Below are 27,805 nucleotides of genomic sequence, written 5' to 3' on the forward strand. Positions count from 1 at the left end.
CAGACAATGAGTCACAACAATGACCGACCGATAACGTTGTCTATTTGTGTTGACTGCTCCGAAGTCACGTGATTACACACGCTTTAAGTTTACTTCCGCCTAAATCGTCGACATTTTGTTTTGATAAAAAACGTCATTCAATAAAGAATGGTTTCAAATGTGAATAAAGCCGTAAGTGTAATGGTTTTTGTTCATTGTTTTATTTGTGTTACGACATTTTTATGTTGTTGTTAAGATTACTTTAATGAGAAAAAGATCTTTGGCATCTTTGCCCTAGCTTTCGCCTTTGTCTTGACACATTCTGATTCTCTGAAGGTGAACATCAATTATCCGTTTGCGAAACACGTCGGACACACCAGCCTTGAACAATTCGAGTGCCTGCTGTAAAAGTTGCCGAAGTTACTATGTACTATAGACAAAGAACAAAATGTATTAAAAATTACTAATTTTCAATCTGGTCATGTTGGAATTAGTTTAGTTTAGTTCAAACATATTCATTTTACAACGATAGTGAAACAAGTTATTACAACATTATATTAATCACTCTCGTTGGCCTGATTTTGTGCGAGAGTGTGGTCTTGTGTTGTGGCGGAAACCGGTGAAAACCCACTTGCCCGGCTTGGTGACCACAAACCAAACTCACATGTTGGAATTGTTTTATTCTGTCTGCATTCGTACCAATGAAACACACAGAAGTCAGCTTTATCTTGGAGTGAGCGTGGAAAGTGGGTCCAACTGGTTGAGTGTACTGTACGTTCTGCATCAATTTTTTTGCATGAGTTCGAAATCTCAGTGTTTTCAATAAGAACCGGCTGCCGGCCAAAATGGACAATTTAAATGGTAATTGGGCCGGTTCAAATTTGAAAAACTGAATTATTTTTAAGTGGAATAAGTAGAAGCTGGTCGGTTACTTAACTATTTCAGACGGTTCAACTGAAACTTATTGAGAACCCTGAAATCTTTTAATTTGTAAATCATACTCCTGACCATGTGATTTAATTTCAGAATCTTGTTCAGGTTTAGGAAACCAGACCACAATCAACAAACATGGCAGTGGTACATTACAAATTCAAGAACAGTGTGGAGTATGACTCTGTCACCTTCGATGGACTGGCCATTTCTCTCCGTGACCTCAAGCAGTCAATTATGAGGAAAAAGAACATGAGACCAGAGGACATAGATCTTCAAGTTATAAATGCACAGAATGGAGAAGGTAGTTTGCTTTTCCATCTTTAAATTTCCATTCTGGTAATTGTGTCCAGTTTTGTGAGATGATCTCAGTTAAAAAGTCTTAAAGAGTGTAAATGTTAGTTGATTGTCAAACTGGTGTATATTATAAGCAAAAGGAAGCGCTGATGATGCCCATTTCCTTCTGGTATGGTGTTTATTATGGTACAAAATTAATTTTCCATACAACACGGTCTCCGCAACAGAAACATTGCTTTGATAGTCATACATTGAATTTGTTGCAAATAAAATGTAAGAAAGTGAAATATTTCATGCATTTACTTTAAGTATTGATATGAGTAAGACTTATCTTGTATTTTTTGTTTTTCTACAGAATATAGCTCACCGAGCATCATGATTCCAAAGAACAGTTCACTCACAATATCCAGGATTCCTGTGGGTGGTGGATCAAGAAGGGCGCAAGAAATAACTCCAACATCTAAAAAAATGAAATGGTAAACTAATTGCAATTTATTTGTTTTTAGTATGTCGAAAACATGGAGGTGATTAGGGTATAGCTTAATGCCTACATATCTCAAAATCACTTAGTACAAGCTACCTACTTGACACTGGAATATGCAAGGGTTCTCATCCAATTGTAAACCCTCCATAGTTAACCATAAGTCAATTGAGTATTGTGATTTATTCAGATTGTTGATTTATATTTTCAAGGACTGGAAGTGGCATAACATCAGAAACTTTCTTTATTGCATTTTTTGATTAATTTGATAATTGTAATAATTTTAAAACTGATCATTTTGCTTTCTAAACGTATATTAAGCGTGCATCAAAATATGTGTTAATTTATTTTTGTGTGTTAATGTTTACTGTATGATATCAAACTCAAAATATATTGATATCATTTGCTTCAAGCAAAAGCAATAACCTTTGCTGCACATTGCAGTTAACTTTATAACTATTTTTCTTTATGCTAATGCACTTGTTTGAGAAACTTGTTTTGTATTTTCAGGGCTGCATTCAGGAAGGAAACGCAGCAAGCCGTATGTACCTTTAGAAGTTTTTAATGGAACAGTGCACCGTGAACTATCTCTGAAATAATAGAAAAACTTCAAATGCTCTTTAAAAAGGATCAAAGTAATTTAAAACTCTCTATATATATTAGTGTTTGAAATTATTTTTTGTCCTATGGGATTGCCATTGTTCCTCAATCTGCAGTACATTTATTTTGGTAAATCAGTAGTCAGCCATATGTTACTATAAGAGGTTTATCAGCTGTTTTTAACATAGACTGGGTAAGTAGAGAGAAGACAAAAGATAATTTTTGAACACTAAGTCATTTAATGTTTGTTAATATGCATTTATCAAGTAAAAATGGTCACCCAGTATGCTCTGACCTCTTTTATTTGATATATTAATACTCGCAAACACTAACCATTATTAAAAACTGTTAAAACTGATGCAGTAGTTTAAAACACCAAAAAATGCAAACTAGATGCTTTCCTTTCACATTTTCATTTTTCATAGGTCAAAAAATTTTTTTTTATTTATTTTATTTTAAAACAGTGTTTTTCTGTTCACGGTGCATTGGTACATTGAAGATATGAACAAGATTTTTAATGTTTATTTATATTGCAATATATTTATTTACTTCTAATGAAAGAGACATTTTAATATATGCCTTTGATATTTTAACTTGTGTCATATGATTTTGATTTTACTGCAATATTTATTTACTACTGAAGTTGGATACATTATGCTAGTATGCCTATGATATTTGAACTTGTGTTATATGATGATTGTATTGTGTATATAACATGTCTCTGTGTGACTCATAGTTATACTTATCTGACTATTATATTGTTATATTTGATGTAATGTTTTACTCTGTGCTGCATAAATTTGTGTTAATTTTGATTAATAAATATAGTGTTTATTTTAACTTTGGAATTTATAAATCCTATTCAGTATTGTTACATGTGTGTTAATACACTGTTTAGATATATGGATGATTTTCGTATTTTTATATTTGTAAAATCTAACATGCCTTGTTTGTTTTTATAAGGTTGTGTAAAAATGTTGTTTCATAAACAGGTTTATGAAAATTTAATCTTCCTCATTTTCATTGTACTTGATTGAATTATATAAACCATTATTTGCCAATGTAATTGATTATTACATTGTCACAATGTGGCCTGTATATGTTAATGTTTACCTACCACTATGCCATTAATATTCAATTTATGCTAGACCAAATAAATTATCCGTTTTTGAAGGCAAAAATGTTATTTAAGAAGAATATTTTCTAGGGGAGTACAAATATATAGGAAAACGGATAATGAATTACTTTGGAAAAACTTAATCTAGCAGTTTATTGAGTATTGCTTACTTAGAAAGAAAACAGTTGGGCAGAAAACTGCATATTAGTCACTTTGGAAGCACCAAATCAGGCAGATATTAACTGTAAAAGTATACTTTGAAAAACAAAATCAACAGATTATGAATAAAAGTTACTTCAGAGAAACCAAACTGAGTAGATTAGCAAACATAAGTTACTTAGGAAAAAGTGAATCAAGCAGATTACTGAGGATACATGAATTCAGAAAACTCAAATCAGACCTCACATTGCAATATCAAATGTCTTATTTTGATATTCTAATATGGCAATAGATCTGATTGAAAAAAATAAAAACTTACAAATGAAAGATTGATTGTTACAAATTGGTTGTTATGAACAACCATTGGAATGAAAATGAAATGATTCTTTCTCACATTGTCTAATATATGGATTTTTATTTCATATTTTCTTTGTATCATAGTCATACCTAATGAATTCATTTAAGTTTTCTTATATTGTAAGAAAGGTTTCAATTTTTTTTTAGCTGATAAAGTGGTACTGATTGAAGTTACACCGTGAATGGTTGTTAAATAGATATCTCAAATAATTAATATGTATTTGCACTAGTTGAGAAAGTTATTTATGATCTGCTGTTCTGTTGTATGTTGCTATGCTGTATATGTGACTTTATTCAAATAGCTTACAGCCTCGTCAAAGAAGAAAGTGCAAAAATGGTTCTAGATTATGAACTCTAATCTGATTATTCAGAAAGATAGCAAATTATGAAAACAAATGAACAGTTAATTTATTGTATGTGTCAGACCCTAAGAATGGGATTGGATCTGAGTTGACCTCCGTTAACCAAGGACCCTGACCAAGGACATCAGGAAACATTTGAAATTATATAACTTCATTGTGTATTTTCTGATGTTTCATTTATTTCCTCATTTTGCCATGTATTTGGCTGAAGCAATAATTTTTTCCTTGCAAATTAAGTGTGTTTAGTATAATTCGGTGTAATGATTTGCTCTTGTATTTATATTTCATGATGTTTGATGTAATAATTATACTGCTAAACTGCAACCCAAATTCATTTCAAATACTTATTAAGTGTTTGTCAGATGTTGAGTTACAACAGACTTTTGTATGTGAATAATTGTGCTCATTCAATAAAAAGAAAAAAGTTTTATAATTGAGATAAAAAAAATACATATATAAATATCATCAAGTTATTAATGAACAAATTATGATAGAGTCGCAGTATTGTCATAGCTCAGGCATTGTCATGCAAATTATTTGTCCTTGGCCATAAAAGTCCTTGGCCATTAAATACCAAGGTATTCAAATGAATTTTTTTTCTACAAATGTTGCTAGAGTTATTATATGCAAATATGCAACAAAGCTTGTAACTCTGTCTTGTATGCTTATTAAGTATTGTTGTTGCACATCAGTCGAGGGTTTGCATTTGCACTTCGTCGCTCTTGTTTTCATATTCTTTACAATGTTACTTCATTAAAGCTAATGTAGTATAACTTATGATTTACATTAACTTTTAGCAATTGATTAATTTGATAAGATATTCATTAACAGGTGACATTGATGTTATACAAATTGTATTTACTGCTTTGTATTAACTGTTTTAATATGCAATTGAATACCTCAAAACAGTGTTTCTTATTAGAATGTTTCTGTGATGAGGAATTTCAGTTGGATAAAATTAGCAGGGTGATACTTAAAAAATAGCTTTAATAGATTTTGTGTGTTTTCAAACTCGCGTTTATCCCGAAAATTAATTTATTAATTAAATTTTAATATTAAATAATATATTATTAATTATGTGAATATTAATTTCATGAATATTAATTTTCACGTATATCACGTAAGTTGTTTCAGGCTTCAGAAAATCTGACTTAAATGTCTGACATTTAGTCTATTTTTAATAGTGATGATAAATTTGCAGAAGTATTTTAGTGCAAACTTAATAAACATGTAAAAAAGCAATCTATATTTTTAATTATTTATTTATAAGTATTTTAGTTATCTGTGATCGTCATATGTTTTCTTAATTATATATATACTGTACTATTTTTATAACATATCTTACAATGCTACTGTTGTGTAGATTATGATTGTGATGTTTATATCACTCAGGGGTTTATATTTACTTTGTAATAATATACATATATTTTTGTGTGTATTAAACTATTATACATATCTATGTTATAGGGCAATTTTTATGTTAGCATTTTTATAGGCATCAGGGGTTCTATAATTCTGGCATCAAAAAGGGCTCTAAACTACCAGTAAGTTTCGAAGTTTATTTCCAAAAGGCCTGTTTACAAACACAAGAGCATACATATATGATATACAAACCTAATGGATAGTGACAATAACGTAGTGTTTTAGCCAGGAATTAAAAAGGGCAGGGTGGGCCAAAAAAAGGGCAGGGTGGTCCAAAATAGGGGCATGGTGCTTTCTTAAATGGGAAAATAATGCGCACAATATTAGCTTTGTATTGTTGTAAAACAACCATGTACCTTATCAAAGTACATGCAAGTTCATGCACACATTGCAGTTATATCCCTACAGAATTCTTCTTTCTTGTTCATTTTCACTTCAGACACTTTCTTTACCATCTCGGGTTGTTGTCTGATTTTTTGGGGAGATGTCACTTCTTCACCAGTCAAATTAGGGAGAAGTGGGGAGACTTTAAGGAGAAGAGATACTTATCGTAAAACCTGAGATAAATATTGTGCCATGCCACAAAACTAATTAAATTCACATTTACTTTGATTGCTTTTACTAGATGGAATGTTAAAAAAAGTGTTCTTTTTCAAAAGTGTATTTGACTATAGTCTCCTTTTTGCAATGTATAATTTACCTCGGAAAATTGTCTAAAATAAAAACAAAGACATTTAAAAAATACCATTTGAAACAATCAGAATGGCCTTATATATGAGCTGTTAAAAACATTTAAGTGCACGGGGGCGAATCTTGTTTTGGTACGATCAGGATAGGGTACGAATGTCACATTCAGCTTTGCTGTTGTTTACTTGTCTTTGGTTAAATAAATTTCAATATGCTGACATTTTAAAACAAAATGATATTTAAAATCTCTATCCTTCATGAAAAACTCACTAATACTTAATAATAGAACTTAAACATTGAGAAATAAACTCCGAAAAATGTTATGACAAAATGGCGGTGACTCGCCGAATCTTCTACTTTTAAACATCGTACAAATGAGGGAAGTACTGTAAGTAAACGCTATATAAAGCAAATAAGACAGTTTTGAGATTACAAAACAAATTTTCATTATGAATATTCAACATAAATACTATCAAATATTGGTCATGAAGTCAAGTATTTAATTTTCTTAGCGCCACCGTCTGTTTTTCAATGACCGTCTGCTTCAAACGAAACAATGTTCTTAAAAGTGTGCCTTGTTTTTACACTGCAAGTATCAATTGTTTACTAATGCTTGACAACATTTTTCATCATTTCTTTGCTTTTTCTATCGCAATTTAACAAACTTTTTATCATTTGACCAGTGTCTTCTCTGATTGGTTAACATGGGACGTTTCGATAATTGGATGATAGACGACCCAATTATGTGATTAGGAGATTAACGATTATAAGTGGCTAAATTAATTAAATTGTAATAACATCGGCATCAAAGATCGACAATTAGAGGTACAACTTTGACGTCTCAGACAAGGAATAATGTGTCATAATGGACAGCAATTAGCACCCTGATAATAAGCGTCAATTACCGTTAATCAGACCCGCGGTGATGACGGTCATGTGCCTTAGCACGCACTGATCTGTGACAGATTAGGAAACGGTGACATTGACCAATGAAATACTTTTAGGGCCATAAACAACGATCTGAATGGCCAGAAGGGGGCAAGGGGGCGGGAAAATTATGACAGGGCGTGTAAAAAGGGGCAACGGTGCGGGGTAAAAAAGGGCAGGGCGGGCCGCCCTTCCATTCCGCTTTAGCTAAAACACTAAATAACGTGTAATGATATCAAACTTAAACTTCCATGAGAAAGTTTTTCTTCAAATGCATACCCGGTAATATGTTAACATTGCTACATTACATATGATTAAAGCATAGAATTTAGCTGTAGTAGGGTATTCTTTATAGTATTTTTCAATATAAAAACATTATTTAAAAGACATATCAACAGAAAATGGAATTCATCTTCCATATTATATTCGCAGTATAGGCTAATGCGTTTTTCTCTGTGTAAGCTAAATCTAAGAGTTTTTAAATTCAGAGTAATGTACAGATGTAAAAAATGTTTTTTGCTCAGACATTTGCATCAAAAACAGTAGGAAGTGCCTTGAAATTCATTCAAATAACTTTTGAAAAGTTTCAAAAATCATTTGTATGAATTTCAAAGTACTTTCCAAAACAATTTTAAATGGGGTGTAAGCCCCTTAACTCTGCTTAGGGCTTTTATGCCTCATACTCAAACAGACCCTGGCTTTTTTCATGATTAACATTTATCAGCTGTCAGACCCCTGACATATTTAGTATACATTGTTCTATGTAATGTGACTAATTTTAATTATTGCATACTGATTTGTGTATGTGTGATTTGAATATCGTTTATGCAATATATAATTTTATCTGGTGTTTTCGTTTGCAGCTATATTGTCAGCACAAATAAAGTTCTGAAATGTGGAGAGTTGTTTATGTGTGCAACGGTTTCACGCAAGAACTTCGTGTGATCATACATGTATAGTAGAACTCAGTGTATGTCTTCTGTAATTTAGTCATTTTATCACTGAAATTTCACCTTGTTATCATTTTCAGTATGCTACAATTCATTTGGGTTTCAGACCATTAAATCTTCACAATCATCCTTCCATTATTTATGTCATGGGGGGCTTATAATCTTATTGAAGTTATAACAGGAAAGATTAATAATGTGTAATGTTACAATCATTAGAAAAGGTACCGAATTGATTAAGTGATAATGATGTCTGCCACTAACTTAAGGGATTGCGGGTTTGTACTTCACAAGGGTCACTTTCCAATGACCTCTTAAATATACATAAATACAGGAAACAGGCTTTGGCTTGATAAAAATTGCAGCTTTTAACTGTACTCGTAATCTTGACATTAAATGATATGATATTGAGCTAAAGGTGAGTCAATAAGATCCATCTTCACAGCGTTATTCCGTGGTGGTATTCGAAATTGGTCTGTAATGTACTCATTGTACTGAGCTTCACTTCTACCTTAATGTGTTGATTCAGTCCAATTTTTACAACATGTTTTCATATTTCACATAGTGAAATATTAAGAAAAGTTTTCACAGACATTAACAGCCGAACCACAAGGTCTAGGATGTAAACCAATTTTTAACTAAATTGTAAGACTTTATGACTGACTGTTTTTCTATTATATTTAAAGATGATAACACCATGAGAATGAAACTTGGTATAACTGTAAACTATAAAATAGATATTTTTACATTACAATCTAGCTCTTAAGCTAACACTAGTAGATTTACATCTCTTTATAAATTAGGAACAAACAGTGAAAATAAATATTGACATATCTTGATTTTCAGACCAATTTTGAATCCCACCTAGTAAATAAATTGATCGTAATAAATAAAGAAGTCGACAAAAAATAACAAGTAATCAGAAAGATTAGAGGGAAATTGATGTGATAATACTTTTACCTGAGCAGTTGCCTTGCTAAGAGGCATTGTCTTTGGAATTAAGAAGGGTGAAGAATGGAGAATTCTGATGACGATTTGTGAGTCATCCATATGGAATACTCCGGCGACTGGCAACCAGAAGAATGGACAGTTTATACAGTTGGAAGATGGAAGAAGAACTACGTCGCTCACACATGGAACCATTTTATGAAGCATCTTAATATTGTGCTGCACTAATCGTGCCTCTTGAGCTCATTTTCAGTATGACTTTGCTAAGCAATATTTCTATGGTTAGGAAATAATTGATATTTAAGATAGGTGCCAAAGTTTTCCTGCTGCATTTCAATTATAATTGGTCTTCTTAAGTAGTTTGTTTATTTTGACTTTATTAAACTATACTGTTAGTCATCATAAACCTTGTTCAGCCTGGTAACTGCTTATATTATTCATTGAAGCCATAATTAAATGCTAACTTACTTAAGAGTGTATGCAAATATTTCTTTACTAGCCTCTACATGTGCGTAAAATGAAGAGCAATGTAAGTCTTAATGATACCAACAATTAAAATATTTCCCATATTTTTCGCCGTTGGGTTTTCAGTATTAGTCTGGCTATATCGCTGGTGGGAACAGTGTAAAACACTAAATAAGTATGAGAGGAGATTTGAATAACTTGAACAATCGATCATGTCATTGATAAGAGGATGTTACGGGCATTGTAAGAAGCTTCATACTTTCAAAAATGTGGAATTGTAAAAGCATACAAAATATATGCTATAAAGACACTAGATTATTCTGTACAAGTATTTATTCCTCAAGATATATTTTCTTGCTGTTAGCTGACTTTGCAGTTAAGTATTGTTTCGTATCCAGAAATCTTACAGAAACAAGGAAATTTCAGTTCACTGGTAACTACTTGTAATTCACTTGATGCCAAACCACCTTGGGGTAAATAACATATTGAGCCAATGGAGAGATTTACTTGTCACATGATAAAACTAGACAAACAAAATAAATTCAAATACAGTAAAACTGCGATTGCTCGAAGACACTGGGGACCTAGCCAAAACCTCGAGAGAAATGATGTTTCGAACGACCCAAATTTCAATTTTCCAGTCTGTTATGAATTGTCTTTCAGCATATTTTAAGTTTGAAGTCGTCAAACCAACTGTTTCCTTAGACAAGGATTGTGTTGCGTTGTGGAAATCGCTCATACGTTCAAAGGCTGCTGAATACTAAATGTAGAATGTAAAAGAAATATCAATAAATAAATAAATAGAAATGTTTATATTTACAAAATTGCCATATTGCAAAGCAAAGTGACAAGAAGGAATTCTTTTGAAAGATTTTGATGTTGGATCGATATGGTAGTGTTTATTCTAGGGATGCAAACGAATGGCAAAATTGATATTCGAATATTCGGTAATTCTTTCGATCGAATATTCGAATATTCGATTACCGAAATACGTATTTTAGAAGATGTATTAAATATTATTATTATTCGCTAAAGCAATAGCCGGGGCGTTTTTTACCCTACTTTGTCGTAGCCAGTACGCGCAACGGACCCTGATTTCCCCAAATTAGTCTTTGAAATTCTCCATTTTCAGGAAGAAAAAAGCAAAACATTATAAACAACAAATTGAATAATTCAATTCCGCTGCCTTTTGTAAACAATGTGAAATTAGATGGATTCCTAGTCAAACAGTGTTTTGCGCCTATGGAGGGTCTTTCCGTAGGATAATCAGCCTCGTTCTGAGATTGACCTCTAAATTGACTAAATAAAGATATGGAAACCCCAAACCAACTCGGTTCTATTAAAATAATTAAACGAAAACATAAGTGCATTGGACTCAGCTATTGTACAACAAGAGAGGAAATATATCCTAAAATCCATTTCAAAGCACGAAAATTGTATCGAAACATGGAAACAGTTTATTTAAAAAGCACATATATGCAACAACATTTTTGTAGCCCATGGCATTCATATCATCACTTCCATTTGCGCTTTGTTGTACAGTAGTTGCAGCCAAGACAATACATTGGTGTTAAAGCCGATCCCTAGCTAGTTGTTGTAAAAGTAGGGGGACCTTTTATAGTACCCGGCGTTATGTACCTAAATGACACATGACGCGTGTCTAGTCATCACATTCACACCTCTGGCATAAGGGGCCAATCGTTGTAAAAAATAGACAAACGAACTTTATAAACAACATCAGCGTTGTAGGCAAAATGTGTTTTATTCTCTTTATTGAACTTTTTTCGAATATTCGAATACCGATTTTGACATTCAAATACCAAACGTTTGATCGAATATTCGAATATTCGTTTGCATCCCTAGTTTATTCATTATTTTTATTAGCCATTTACAGTTTTCACAATTAACTTCTTGTCATTAACTTCTCATAATTATCTTCTCAAATGCCCTTATCAACTACTATCAGTCATGCGTGAACAGGTTTTCACACCTTATCAAATTGTCTTAACTGTCGTTGCAATTTTTACAATTTGCAAAAATTTTAGCACAGCAATTGTTTGTTTATTTTGGAACACGCGTGTGGGAAAAAGTGTGAAATTACGCCCTCGGGGGAGCCATTAGGTTTTGTGCATGATTTGTGTACTTGGGACCGACTATATTACTTGACTCCTCGACATATTTAGGTTTCGATGCAACGTAGGTATATTTTATATGAAAATAGAAGGAAAAATGTTAGGGACCAAGCACCGACCTTGAGGGACCCCCGGTTCTCGAATGACCGCTTGTTTGAACGACCGCAGTTTTACTGTATACTTGTTGTTTTTTTGCTGAACTAAGGAGTTAATTACTGAGGGCAGTAATAATCGAATATAAACATTGTAAATGCTTGCACACCAAAGCAAATAACTTGCAATTTGCCTTTTTCACTTGACCTATATGTCTTCAATGGGCTATTTTTAAATCCCAGTGAATGATCTTGTATGATAAAATGGAGACCGTAGACATAAAGACTTGTTACTACAGCTGAAAAATGACTCAATATTGCTTGGCTCGATATCCTTGTTGGCTCGAACTTGATTTAAAGGACCGATTTTGCTTAACCCTTGCTAGCATTCCCGCTTGACTTGATATTCGCTAGGCTCAAAGTATTTTGGCCGGTCGCTGGGATATCAAGCCAACAGATTTCAACTGTTATATAATCCATTTCCTTAACTGCTAATAATGGTATTCCATGATTTACGAATAAATTCATTAAGTAAACAGATATATACTCAACAAAGGAAGCATCTGAATTAGTGAAGGTATGTGATTGAAAAGGAAAATGAGCTCAATAGGCACACCAAGGCTAGCACAGTAGATGACTTGGCGAATAAATGGAGGCGAAATAGATAGAAATGAAATGGTCAGGGCCGGTCAAGCTGGCAACAAGCCTTGAGGAACCGTCTTAAGGAGTTTGCAAGCTGAAACGCGGTGCCTGACCCATTGTCATTGTATGTTTGAATGTTTTGTTCTGGCTTACAGATCCAGGAGGCAGAAAGTGGCTCTTACAACACAGACAAACTCAAACAGGTAATTGGGAAAGAAGTTTGGATCTGGAAAACAATTATTTGAGATACTTCTTTCTATCTGTTAAAAGTGAAGCAGTTGGTGCAATGTTTTGACAAGCCCAATGAAGTGTTTATAACTGAAATGATTTTCTAACAACTCCTATTTTTAACCACATTATTAACTTTGGGATAAGAATTCTGTGCTGTAGGATTAGAATGCCGTGCTGCAGATAAGAATTCTGTGCTGCAACATGTTTTATTACATTGTTTTATTACATAAAGGGTATTTTACATGTATGAGGAATTAAATATAAGTAAATTGGTTTTCATAAGAAGTGCTTCAAATGTTTTGATAAACACATATCTTAGGTTTGGTCAATTGGATATGAAGATGACTTGACAACAATAAGTACAGATATTTTTTTTTTGTCAAAAAGCAATACCTCAGGGTTCATGTTCTGCTGTTACAGTCCTCGGATCCGGCGAATGCCACGTCATCGGAGATTGAGAAAATAGCTCAAATGATGAAGCAGTCTACCAAAGACTTCGACCCAGCCAAGTAGGATATTTTTGTAGTGATTATTGATGTCATTATTCACAAATAAAAAGGTATTCAGGTCTTAAAAATGATAAAGCTGTCCACCTCACACCTAAGTGGTTCTTGGTACAAGTGCCAGCAGAGGCGCGTTAACTTGGCTTCATAAAAAAGGGACACCAGAATTGGTTTCTATCCAAAAATCAAAACCTATCAGCTTATAGTTGTCTTTTTACCTAAGCTAACACTATTGTGTAAAGTAAAAAGGCATACATTCGCATACTTCCAATATTTTTGTTTTAGCAGTTATACCATTTTCTATTTCAGCTACAACTACAAGGTGCCTAAGGGGACGCCCAGTACTTCCTATACCTGCTTCAAGTGCGGTAAAGGAGGCCACTACATCCAGAACTGCCCCAACACTGATGTAAGCGACATTGTCTCTTTAACATTGAGTTGTGTTGTTTTACATCATATAGTATGTGGCTGTACATGTCAGCCCTTATTATCAACGCAATGGCTTTTTCCAATCAATATTTCGGAGTATTGAAATTATTTCAAACCTATGAGCTTGATTAGTCAGTAAATGTAAAGAGGCTTACTTTTACACAAGCACAACTTACAATTCAATTTGTGACACTCGCTTAATAACCAATTGAAATTCTTGACTAGGATGCTTAGTCAAGCGCTTGTCTTATAAGAAGAATTGACTTGTCTTATTAGATTGTAAATTATAGAGAGTAGAGACAGTGAAGTTTTTTTAGCATTATTCTGATTCACATATAAGTTTCAATTTATCATGATTTCATAAAAGGGCTATTCCAGTAAAACATAACCCACGGAGGGAAGGCAATTATTTTCATAGTATATGGGTGGGTGTCTTTTTTCTTAATTTGACCCAAGGTAAAAAGTTGCTTCTAGGCAGTATAGTTTAGAAGTGCCTTCCCCCCATGGGTTATATGTTTAAATGGAAAAGCCCTAAGATTTTAACTCATGTATTGTAAATAACATTGACATCAGTCACATGTACTCGTAATGAAGATGGATTTTTAGTTGCATTTCTGTACCATTCAGGCTGAAGGGGCATCCAACAGTCCCAGTGAGTTTGCCCAGAGAATCAAGCGCCCCACAGGTATCCCCATGGAGCACATGCTGGTCGTCAACGAGCCCCTGCCAGGAACCTACCAGACCCACACTGGGCAGTACACAGTGCCCAAAATAGACGCGTATGTATTCTGTTTGCTAATGATCATGTAGACTGTTTCTAAAGATCAGATAAAGAAAATTTAAAAGTGCTGTTGGTTTATAAAAACATTTCTTTGCGTAATTTTGTATCTGATTTTGGCTTTTTGTCATAGGGGATGTAATAAATATGAATAACAATGCTAATGGTGAAATGTTTTTTAAAAGAGTTCTAGAAATCCATTTATTCAAATCACATTGTGAGTTCTGGCAATTTTTGTTACATGCATACAATGTACGCTATGATTTCCCTTTTCAGGGAGGCGTATGCTACAGGGAAGAAGGAGCGGCCGCCATTCCTTCCAGAGCCCGCAGGGAAGAGGATGGTTGTGAAACAGAAGCCCGTGCCCAAGGAGCTAAAGTGCCCGCTGTGTGGGGACATGGCCCGGGATGCTGTTGTCATCCCCTGCTGTGGCATCAGCTACTGTGATGAATGTAAGAGGAATACTAATTATTTAGTTTATACTGATATATTTGAGCTTGATTGGGAACACAGCTTTTACCTAATATGAATCACATAGAGTCTGTTGCCATGGCAGGAACCAGTAATGTGTTCTTAGTGAAAGGCCAAGGCAATGTTCCCCTATATCACAGGCACTAGACCACACTCAACTATAACCTACTCACAAGCTGGTGATCGCCATTGTCACCATGTGTGACTAAATTGCAAAAGAGGCAACAATTTTTCAAATTTGGGATTTTTTTTATGGCTTTGCCCCTTTTGAACTCCCATAAGGGCGCTTATGGCCAGGGGCAAAAAAGTGGCGACAACTTTTTTAAAAACCTAGAGGAAACCCTGCTCTAGGTCAATACTAATTGGTTATTATCAATAGTTTGCCGTGATGGATTTTGTTGGATAAGCAATTCAAAGAAGTGTTTTTGTTCAAGACTCTTTATGCATTGGCAAAGAGCATCATAATTTAGTGAATTAATCAAAATAAGTTTAAATTGACAGTAATTAGACTGGTACATATCAATGTATGACACATCTTTCTATCATGATAGATATTGATTCCAGGTATCCGTAATAAGCTGTTGGAGTCTGATGACCACATTTGCCCATCATGTGACAGCATGAACGTGTCCCCGGACGGACTGATAGCCAACCAGATGTTGCGGCGGGCTGTGACAAACTTCCAGAATGAGACGGGCTACACAAAGATCGCACAGAAGACAGCGGCAATCCAGGCGAAGGTAGAAGAAGCAGCAAAGGCAGCTGCTGCAGCGGCTCCCGTCCTGCAGAAACAGTCAGTGGTGCCTCGTGGGCCAAGTGTGATGGATTATAAGCCGCCACCTCGACAACCATCACCACCCAAACCAAAGGTGGGTACTGATACAGATAGAGCCATTTGTAAGGGTTTAAGCCAGATCTTAAACAAGACAGAGTGCTGCAGAAATGGGACAGGGTGCTGAATGAAAAGAGGGCACATAGTATAGGGCAGTGAATAATTAAAGCATGAATTTCATAGAAGTTGTTAGAAATTATGCTTATTTGAAGTAATATTTGGTTTTAATTGTTAAAAAAGTGAAGTTTGTTTAAATTCATGATCATATTTCATGCTTTAATCAAAACTAGAAATACTTGATAATCTTAAGCATTGAATTCTTTGAAGACAGGAGGGTGCACATTTGGTTCTCCATGAGAGCAGCAATTGCTTCCAAAAAGGATGGTGCAGCACCCTGTCAAAACATTCTAGCTCAAACCCTATATTGGTGTAAATGTATTTGTTATTGTTTTGGATAAGCAATAAAATGCTGAGCTTTAAAAAAAATTCCAGCAGAAATGAAACCATTTATATCCCTGTATGATACTGTCAGAAGTAAGTTTATATTAAATAATGACCAATTCCATATAAAAAGCACCAAAGTGAACATTTTAAGTCTCTATATCCAGGTGTCTGTGACGCCCAGCAAGCCTCCCATGGAAAGTGGTTTACCATCAGAACCCCCGACCCCGACCATGGATGAGCCTGTGAGGAGTGTTTCTGGATACCAACCACCATCCCAACCCCCTGCACAACATCCCCCTACCCAGGTAGGCTCGGAGAAAATGTGTTTGACTGTAACTTCTATAGAAACATCTGGTGAATTCTGTGTTTTTACAGATGCCTTTTTCTTAGATGATCTTCATTTTATTACATAACATAATTCAATAAAAGAAAAAGAACCTATTTTGATAAAAAGTTCAGACAACTTTTAAAGCCTTGGTGTCGATAATGGTGTCATTCAACAATGTTATCCTTGGCTGTAGCCTAATTGAAAAGTTTAAGATATTCAAATGAAACTTCCTACAAATGTTGCTAGAGACAAAACATGTGTTTTGCAAGGCACATCACTCTGGCTTTAATAATTATTTAGTTATGCCCCTTGTTTGTTTGAGAAAACACGAGACTAGTCTTTTGTTAGATTCTCATGGGTGAGTGATTTTTTAATCACCATTAAGATAAATAAACTATATGTAGGTTATGGATAACTTCATTTTATTGCATTTGAGCTCTGTTTCGAGTAACATTAAAACCATAGTCAGTAAACATAATGTTTCTCTAAACATATATTTTTATTTTCCTTTTCAGCATCAGGGAGTTGCCGTGCCAACATTGGTGGGGGGAACTCTGCAAAATCGAAATCTACAGTAAGTTGCTTTACATACCCGGTATAAAGGAAATGTTTAATCTTGAAATTTAAACTGCCATTGCATTATGGGCATATTCATTTTAAAGGTTCAACAATGTTTTAAAGAAAAAAAATACTCATAAGTTATGTGTATTGTTTTTTTTGCAAGAAATCTGAATTTAGTGTGTCAATATTTGAATATATTAGTATCAGCCTCAACTTTTCAAAGTTTGACTTCTGTTATACCATATGTTCAATAGTTAATTGATAGTTATAGATGCCAAACTTTGATTGTGTCACTTCAGACCTGCAGTGCCGACATCCACATACGGCTATTTTCCGCCAGCAGTGAACACGAGTATAGCTCCGCCCAATATGCCCCACTACCCTATACCCACAGCGTTTCCTCCTCCACCCGTCATTCGGCCGTTTGCTCCACCTGTTGTCTGTAAGTGATATTTCATTGTCATCTTGATTGTACTGATAATGTTCAAAAGGCAAGATAATTTAGTAATTCATTTGAACTTTGAACATCAAAAAAGCTATGCACCCAGTGGTTATAAAATGGCTCAGGGAGAGCAATATTTGATATTCAACCACATAGAGAGTTGATTTTTCTACCTTCTGTACCCTATGACTAGTAGGTTATGTAAAGACACATGTGGTGTGGTTAAAATAGCTTGATCATTCCTACAAAATATTCTTACCTCATCAATATCGTGAGTTGACTATTTCAATCTCATTTTCATATGAATCTATTGCCTGTAGGAGTAAAAGAAGGACAAGCTTATTTTGTTTGAGGGTCTTGCTTAATTTAACATACATTTTTTCCTTCTACAGTGGCGCCCCCTGGAGTGCCGGGGTATCCTCCTCCCACCCACACTGCCATACCCCCACCCCCCATCAACATGCCCAAACCCCTCTCAGAGCAGGAATTCTTTGAGGAAAAGCAACGCCTTATCAGGGAAGGAACAAAGTAAGACTTGTTTGGTTTAGATATTATTCTTTGGCATCACTTTTGAACAAAAAAAACACAACAGAATTATCAGTCAAGGGTCAGTAACGATGACTTATAACAGGGTGTGTTGTAAGTGCATGTAAATATTAGAGATGCAAACGAATATTCGATTAACGAAATCAGCCACCAAAGTGGTGTCATGGCTGCCACTTAAGCTGAGCAATATTGCACAAAGTTCCGCAATGATACAAATGTCATGTGCTAGTTATGTGCTCTTAACTATTCTTCATGCTTCTATATAACGTCTGTGCTTGGAAATGTAACTGTATGGAAAATCCCAGAACGAGGCTGCTCGTCCTTCAAATCGACCATCCGTTGATGCATCACAACTTTTTTGTTTGTTCAAAATCTATTGATCTATTTTGTTTGATTTATTTTTTGTAAATGGGGAATTTCAGAGTCTAATTTTTGGGAAAATTCAGGGTTTCGTCGCATGCACCGATTATTACTGTAGCGAATAATGACATAAGTTTACTACATTTCTTAAACATACATTTTGGTTATCGAATATTCGAATATTCAATCAAAAGAATTACCGAATATTCGAATATCAATTTTGCCATTGGTTTGCATCCCTAGTAAATATAAGCATCCAACCAGTGCACATAATTAAGTTAAAAATCTCGGACAGAGTTTGACTACAAGCTGGTACAATCACACAGGCACTTTAGCACATGGGTATAGAGAACTGAAGCTCTAAAACACTTTGAGTAGATGTTCTTGTGTATTCAAGTTTCTTGAAATCAACCATAATGAATTGAATGCAAAGGTTCTTGTGATAGAAAATTTGTTAATACTTCACATAGACTAAAGTGGGCTACTATTTTCACTTCACAGTTCACTTGTTACTGTTTCCTTAACACATTATCTTAACCTGAGTCATTTTGAGTCATGTTTGCAATCATAAAAGTCAATGTGAAGTTTAAGCCTGTATACCTGTAGCCTCTAATGATTAGTTTTTGTTGGCAGAGTTGTTGATGACCCACTGCTGAAGGTGTTCGCCAACAAGCTGGAGAAGCGTGGCAACCGATCCCGCACCCGTTCCAGAACTAAATCAAGGTATTTTATCCTCCATAGCAATGTTGTGATAGCAGGAATTGGAGAACTTGCCTTGCTTTTATGAATTTTGTGTGCCAATTTACTAGAAAATTTCTTTACCATAATTGAAACTTTATAACAAACAGTACAAGATACTGTTCAGTAAAAAGAATTTCCATTCTTCCAAGCTAATTTTTGTGAGAACTTTTGCATATAGAAGTATGTAAATTAAATAATATAAATTCTGACATTACTGTCATTTCAGGTCCCCACCTAGATTTCGTTCACGTACACGATCACGGTCCTGGGAACGTAAACGGTCTTATACACCAAGGCGATCATTGACTCCACGACGATCTTACTCTCCGTATTCAAGACGCTATTCACCTCGCAGATCGCGATCTAGATCCCGAGGCTACTCTCCCCGCCGATACCTGAGCCCCCGGAGATCCAGAACTAGATCAAGGTCAAGATATCGATCCCTCTCAAGGTCACCAGTCAGACGCCGGACATTTTCACGATCAAGATCAAGATCGCGAAGAAGGTCCCCATATAGACGATCTCCTGCAAGAAGATCTCCCCTTAGGCGATCTCCACTAAGGCGATCATATTCCAGGGAGAGATATTCCCCACGACCTCTGTCCCCAAGGCCAAGGTCACCGTTACGTAGGTCGCCATATCGAAGATCACGGTCAAGGGATAGGAGCCCTGTTGGTAGAGGTTATCAGAGAGCGAGGTCACCACTTCCTGCAAGGTTATCACCAGTTAGAAGGAGGCCGTCACCAATCAGAAGACCCCAGGATAAATTGTTGAAAACTGTGCGAAGCAAAAGTCCCCCTGCGGCAAAGAAAAGGAGGCCAGGGGTTGCAAAAGACAGCAAAAGGAGAAATGAATCTAAAGCTAAAGTTACTGAAGAAAAGTCAAACAAAACTAGTCTTCTGAGAAAAGACCCAGATTTAATTGATATAAGTGAAAATGAAGGTAGTCCTGAAAAGTCTGTGAGAAGAAATGAAACTGTCAAAACAAACAAAGAGAACATTCCAGCAAGATTATTGCCAGTGGGAAAAAAAGGAAATAACATAACTGTAGTGCTTGTAGACAGCACCACGAACGAAGAAAGTAAAAGGGCTGAAAGTGAAGCTGAAAAACAAGATACAGCTGCTGAAATGGATGGAACTAAAGAAAGCAGAACAAATTCAGAAAAAGTTAAAGCTGTTGAAGACAAGAAAGAAGAGGTGAAAGCTGACATTGAAAAGGCACCGGCATCAGAAGTCACAGCAGAACCTAAAAAGAAGAAAATTACTTTAAAACTGAAAAGTGATAAAGTTCGGAAATCTGGCAATGAAAAAAGTAGTAAAAGTGAGAGTGAAGGTGACACGAAAACATCTGAAAAGGAATCTGATGCAGTGCTCAGTGACAATAAGGAAAACAAAAAGTCAGAGAAGGACGTGAAAGAAAAGCAGGAGAGAAGGCCACGTTCCTCTAAAAGCCGGAAAGATCAGAAGAAAAGATCTAGTTCAAAGTCTGACTCTGAATCTCCTCCAAGGTTTAAAGAGCCTTTGAGAATGGAAGGGGACAAACGGTTTGGACCTAGACCTGTAGCAGACCGTGTAGAACGAGCCCCACCAGAGTGGGAACGCACTGGTGATGCCTGGGCGCCCAGAATCCTCGATCAGAGAGATTACAGGGGTCGAGGAAGGGGAGTCGACTTTAGGGGCAGAGGCATGGGGCCAAATTACAGGGGTGCCCAGCAGGGGCCAAACTTCAGAGGACCTCCACAGGGAACGGACTTCAGAGGCGTTCCTTTTGGGGATTACAGAGGAGACTATAGAGGACCTCCGGCAGGTCATCCAGACTTCAGAGGCTATCCAGGGTATCAGGGCCCCCCAGCCCCGGGTTTCCCTGGCCCCTTCCAGCCTGGAGGATACCCGCCCCCACCCCCTGTACCAGTCATGGACCCCAGGGAAGATCCTAACTATCATGGGTACTTACCAAATTGTGCACTTTCCTATTGCAATATAATACTTTATTTGAATATATGCATAATAAATGTATGTTTCATAAATCTTCGTTTGTCTGGCCTAAAGTATAGAGAGAATTACCTATTTTTACATTTATAGAGAAATTACATCTATTTAACAATTCTTGGTAAATTGATACACTATAGATATCATATATATAGCAGCTTATAAGCCATTTAAAGCCCTCTGTATCCTCTTAGCAAAACAGCATATATGGCAATGTAATTAAAGGCTAGACTAACCTTAGGTTACCAGGGCCATATTGGTCTTCATTATAATACCATGTTGGTTAGGGGCTTACTGGAATAACATAGTATTTCACTGGGTATTTATACACCCATTGAGTACCATGTTGAAATTTTTTATAAATGCCCCATATATATGCCGGTAGGTCTTCATTATAATACCATGTTGGTAAGGGGCTTACTGGAATAACATAGTATTTCACTGGGTATTTATACACCCATTGAGTACCATGTTGAAATTTTTTATAAATGCCCCATATGCCGGTAGGTCTTCATTATAATACCATGCTGGTGGATAAGGGGGCTTACTGGAATAGCTGAAGTGTGTTGACTGTGTATTAAACACAGAAGAAGAACCCTGTTGAAAATAGAAGTGCTCCATAATTTTATATAGGTATTCATTAAACTACAATGTACCATGCTGGTGGATTAGGGGGCTTACTGGATTAGCTGAAAGGTGTTTTACTGAATATTAATACTCGGATTAAATACCCTTTAGAAACGGATAAAAATGTTTCTTTTTTATGGTATTCTTTATTATAATACCATCATGCTTGTGGATTAAGGTCTTACTGGATTAGCTGAAAGGTGTTATACTGGATATTCACACACAGATTAAGTTCTTTGTTAAAAAAAAAGCTAGAAACGTTCCAGAAAACAGCTGAAATTATTTCCACATGATTTACACAGATTATGTAAAAGTAATGTAATTTAAACGATTTCTTGTCCCTTAGAAATAATTTGCTTGTCCGAGTCTGGACTAGGACTTCAGACAGGTAATCGTGGGAATTTTTTAAGATTACAGTTACACAAAGTTGTTTGTGTTATGCCTTATGTTTAAGATGTGTATCATTGCGGCCCTTTTAGATATACCTCATAAACTGATGGCTTGATTTTTACTAAGCAGTATATATCCAGGACACAGATTAGTAGTCTGAATATCACCGTATGTTTGGATGTGGAAGTTGGCATTCATCAGTGAAACCTCCTTTCTGCCATTGTTCCAGTACATTCAAGAATGTGTACACTTTATTTCATGTTACAAATAAATATCTTAATTTTGTATAAAATAGATAATTAATAGATATAAAACACTGCTCAATCCAATACATTTTATGATTCACAATAAAGTACAAACCCAACCGTATGACTCTATAGATAGGTCACAAAAATGTTTTGAATCTTCTTAAGCAATTCACATGACCCCAAACCACACTGATATAGATATTCATTACCATTAATCCCATGGAGATAGAACTTGGATCCCCAAACCACACTGGAATAAATATTCATTACCATTAATCCCATGGAGATAGAACTTGGATCTAGTAAGTTCTTTTGTCAAATAAAGAAGGTAAATATTTAGGGTGGGTGTATTTTAATTTAAATGTCATTTCAACTATTTCCATTGTTTACATATTTACGCAACTAATGGACTTTTATGCGTATTATATTTTGTGCAAGTATAAGTACACATTTGTCCAAAATGATCAACAGAGGCTTTAAAGAGATGAAAGACTTCTGCCTTGCTTTCGGGTTTCAACCTTAAGGCGAACATCTGTATATGTAACCACCTCAGAAAGGTATATTGTCCCTGAAGAACATCATCAAAGATGGACAATTGTATTTTGCGGCCATCACAATAAATATTAAAAAATCATTGAACACAAATAAGCCTATGAAATATAATACATCGTCATTAGAACTGAACTAATTTTAGCTCATCTGGTTTTTCTTGTGGGTGATGCAAAAACTAACGTTGGCCATAACTCAAATATCTTCATGATTTTTCAACAAAGACTTGGTAGACATGTTGCCAGAGACAATATGCACAGGTATAGCAAGGTGAATAAGTCTGGCTTTAATTATAATGGAGTTATGCCCCTTCTGAAAAAAGAACAGGAAAGCATTGTTTTTTGCTCAGCAGCACTCTTGTTTAATTTTGCCTTGCAATATTTATGTTTATAACATTTCAGAAATCTGGATGAGGATGTCCTGAAGTTTGAGCAGTACAAGCAGATGTATGATATGTACAACCGCACATACGGGTTTGCACCTCCGAGCAGCTCCCAGCCTAGCAATCAGACCCCACCCCAGGGTCCTCCGCCAGCACCTCCTGGCACCATCCCAATGTCCACTCCACCTGACAGGGCCAGAGCAGGATCTCCAGGCCGCAGGTCTCCCTCACGTAGACACAGGTATACTTTGTCGATATTTATGTGCACATTTGTACTGACTTGTGAAGTAATAAACGAATTACATTAATTATGACTTACCCAATTAATATGGGAGACATATCCTTTTTGCCCTGTCCATCAGCCAGTCAGTCGGCTGTTTGGTTGGTCAGTCCGTATGTCACACTTCGTTTTTGCTCAATAACTTCAGAACGCTTTGCAAGCTGGTTATAATTAGTCCAATATCATTATTGTTTTTGAGTAGATCAAGGTCACAGTGACTTTCAGTTAAAAAAAAAAAATTAAGTCACTAGTCCATACGTCACACTTGGTTTCTGCTCACACTTTGACCCTTAAGCTTCATACTTGACCCCAGGAACTTTATACTTGGACCCAGGAACTTCATACTTATTATGCTGGTTTATCTTATGCAATAGATGTCCACAATTAAATATTGGTAAATCGGCCAAATTTCAAGGTCACTGTTTTTTCGTCTCCAGTCCAAAAGTACAGATTTCATGTCCATCATTTTCTCATTTAGGACCACACAATCTTGTTATAAACAGGTATTGTTTGGTCGCCTTCACAGGGATTAGTTTGTCAGGTTCATCATCTTCTTCAGTGACGTCACACTTTCATTTTCGATCAATAACTTTTGAAAGGCTTGGTGTCTTCATATTTGGTTTTACACATTGATCATGGTCAGTAGGGTGACCCCTTTTGATTTTGGTAGGTCAAGGTCATGGTGATATGTACTAGATATATTGTTGGTCCATCTGACAGACAACACTTCTGAAATCTAGTTTACGATATTTATCTAAAATTTGCCATTTGTTGTCTATCAACATGTTATTATGCATCTTCAGGAGCCCTGAGAGAAGCAAGGACAGACGGGAGCGGGATTCAGACAGACGGTCTGACAGACGAAGGAGTGAGCGGGACTCCATTTCTCCAGATAGAAAACTTGATAGAAGCACTGACAGGACACGGGACAGTAGCACCAGCCCAGATAGATTACGGAGCTCTCAAACAGAGGATGATCAACGAGATACCAGTCCAGAACAAAAGAGAACTGATAAAGAGAGGAGAAAGGACAAAAAAGCTAAGAAAAGGAAGGAAAAGGGTGAAGTCGGGGAAAAGAAGAAAAGAAAGAAGAAAGATAAAGTAAAGACCAAGAAAGAAAAGGCTGATAAAAAAGGAAAGAAAGTTAAGAAGGTTAAGAGTTCTGATGAGGAACCTATTCAACCAGCGGTCAAGAAATCTAAGAAACAAGAGTCTGATGATTCTGAGATTTCTGACCTGGAGACTGTAGAACCCAGGAAAAGACATGATTCATCAGCACAATCTGAATCTTCTGATCATGAAGACATAGAGAAGGTTCAATTAAGTCCTGTTAGGCAGGAAAGTAGAGAGGATGTTGTAGAAACTGATGGAAAGACTGTAGAGCAGGAAACTATTGTGAGTTCATCAGTAAGTGCTAAAGAGGAAAGAGAAGCAATCTCTGAACAAGCTGAGAAGCCAGAGCCGGCATCTGACTCAGAGGTGTCTCAGAGTGATGCCGTTGTGGAACCTAGTAAGAAGAGAAGATCAATAAAGAGACTCAAGGAAGAAGATACAGAAGACACCAAAGCTTCAAAGAAGGTCAAGTTAGAGATTGATGTAGACAAAGCTGAGACACAGGTAAAGAGCGAGAAGATGGATGTTTCTGGTGACCAGAGTGATGAATCTTCTGACCTGGATGAAATTCCAGTTCCAGAATCAGAACTGATGTTGGACCCACCGGAGTTGTCGAAATGGGAGAAAGATGATGATCCATATGAGCTCAGTCCGGAACCAACTAGGGTGAAACAGAAATGGAAGCCAGAGAAACAGACACTTTTACCAAGGTGAGTGCTCTGCATTTGTGACGTAATGTTTTGGAAATAAATAATTATATTTTCTCAGAATTGAACTTAACTACCATCTGTCGAAGGGTTTTGTTTTTGGTTGGATAACTTAGATGTTCATGAAAGAGGTTTTGTTATTTATTTCCATATGAATCTCGGTTGTATCTTGAGTGTACATATATAAATAAGATTAAAAAAATATTTCAATCCTAGGATAGTAATAATGTCTCTTAAAATTTCAGAGCGGTAATAGCAAAAGCAGAGAATGTGATTTCATCAAAGGTGATGAAACCCACTCTAGTCAGCTCTGCCGTGGTTGCAGCAGTCAAAAAGGACACTAAAACAGAAATTCTTGAAAAAGAAGTGCTTAAAAAGCGGGAAAAATCTCCTGTTCCGAAAATGGACGAAACCCTGGAGCCGAAACGCAGGGTGTATATGGATTCTGAACCAAAACGATCTGATGAAAGGCGAGTGTCATCTTCTAAGTCCCACAACATGCAAGTCACTGTGTCTTCAATGGGAAGTGAGAAGAGGAAGGTGGCAACCGATAAGTCAGGAGGGGACCTCCGGGAGAAATTACGGGAAAAACGGGAAAAGGAAGATCGAGGGGGCAGGGATGATAGAGGTAGAGATGACAAAGTAAGAGATACCAGAGTGAGAGATGATAGAAATAGAGTGAGAGATGATAGAGATAGGGTAAGAGATGATAGAGATAGGGGAGATAGAGTGAGGGATAGCAGGGTAAAGGATGATAGAGATAGAATTAGAGATGATAGAGACAGGGGTGATAGAGTGAGGGATGATAGACGCAACAGGGATGAATCAAAATCAACTGATAAGAAACGGAGGGACAGCCATCATAAAGATAGAGACAGTAGAGATTATGACAGACAAGACAGCAGAGGTTCAAATAAGAAGGTGTCCAGATATGATTCAGTTGTAGATGACTCAAAGTTTGAGCCTGACTATGAGGATGAAAGTGTGTCGGAGGATAATTCCGAGGACAGCAGTACAGACAGCTCGTCAGAGGAGGAGACCAAACGGAAGAAACATAAGCACAAGAAAACAAAGCACAAGAAAGACAAAAAGCAAAAGAAGAAAAAGGAAAAAAAGAAAAAGAAACACAAAGTTGAAAAAAGGTGAAGTGGCTATAGCTATTATAATCAGGATTAGTTCAAAAGGAGGAAATTTGAGGACTGTCATCAAGTGCTACAACTTTGCTTGTGGTGGTATGTGTTTGGTTTTATGGTAATGATTTCAAGCATAGTGCACTAACATACCAGATGGATATTGCCATACTAGAAATGTTGTGCCAGGTTTTAAAGTCCTTTTCTAAATGGGCATTGATAAACTATACCTCGTATTACATATGAGAACTATATGGAGTGTATATACCAGGCAAAGTGTCCCGTAATCAAAGTGACCTTGTGGTTTATGCTTCTGATGGACTAACCCTTAATTGATTAACATATTCTAAACATTGAAATAAGGGAATTTCTTGAGAAGGCTCCCAAGATTCTCTTGGCATTCTCGTCGTTGTATCTATGCCTGCACTAGCACTATAGTAGGGGACCCAAGACAGCAAAAATCCAAAAATTATGTTCAAAGAAGCGATTTGATGTGTCTAGTATTTTAAACCGGGTTTTGGACTGTGATCTTTTGCAAAAATTGAAAAAAATTGTTTTCTTAGATTATCTCCGCAGTGAGTGGGGGAAAAAAAAGAAACATTTTAATGCAAAAGGCAGTTATGAATGAGTATTGTCATTGTAGAAAATTTAACACGTGAAACTGTAATTTACTAATTCGAATAAAATTATGTTTTGAATATTTAGACTTAATTTGTCTTGAAATTGACTTATATGACTGCCTTTGCTGCAAATATTTGAAATTGACTTATATGATTGCCTTTGCTGCAAATATTTGAAATTGACTTATATGATTGCCTTTGCTGCAAATAAATATAGTTGAGAATAGTTTACGTTGCCTTTAAAGACGAAAGCAGTTAATGAGATACACTTGGACCATACATGTATACTTGTACAGGCCTTTTATGGCGTTTTGGAAACTTTTTTACTGTAAAAAATAGTGATATTAATGTATTTGTGTTCACTAGTGCACTGATAATGGAGTGTTTGTGGGTTGTACAGAATATTTGTAATTATTCCGTTTTAAGCTCAAGTGTGTTCAAAAACGATATTCTTGTCACATCCTGTAATAAATTACAGTGACATTGTAAAATAATCAGTTGATTTGTAAATATGAAAAAGATTGTGTGTCATCGTGATATTGAATAAAAAGTAAAATGAAA

At 35.8% G+C, this 27,805-nt stretch overlaps 1 protein-coding gene across 2 annotated transcripts; it reads left to right on the top strand.

The window, feature by feature from the left end:
* Positions 1-58: 58 nt before the first annotated feature.
* LOC128204296 (E3 ubiquitin-protein ligase RBBP6-like) lies at positions 59-27,805 on the top strand. Of its 2 annotated transcripts, none has more exons than XM_052905710.1 (19): positions 59-171; positions 1,006-1,213; positions 1,562-1,682; positions 2,198-2,228; positions 12,700-12,747; positions 13,196-13,284; positions 13,588-13,687; positions 14,335-14,486; positions 14,762-14,937; positions 15,521-15,825; positions 16,397-16,537; positions 17,076-17,134; positions 17,421-17,563; positions 17,956-18,091; positions 19,103-19,192; positions 19,437-21,155; positions 23,414-23,635; positions 24,478-25,497; positions 25,740-27,805. In XM_052905710.1, the coding sequence occupies exons 2-19, from the start codon at positions 1,048-1,050 to the stop codon at positions 26,638-26,640; spliced, it is 5,619 nt and encodes a 1,872-aa protein (XP_052761670.1). In that variant the 5' UTR covers positions 59-171; positions 1,006-1,047; the 3' UTR covers positions 26,641-27,805. The 2 variants fall into 2 exon arrangements, with proteins under 2 accessions (XP_052761670.1, XP_052761678.1); XM_052905718.1 differs by having other exon boundaries at positions 88-171; positions 1,018-1,213.

The sequence above is a fragment of the Mya arenaria genome, chromosome 2 (assembly GCF_026914265.1).
Source record: "Mya arenaria isolate MELC-2E11 chromosome 2, ASM2691426v1".
NCBI classification, from domain to species: domain Eukaryota; kingdom Metazoa; phylum Mollusca; class Bivalvia; order Myida; family Myidae; genus Mya; species Mya arenaria.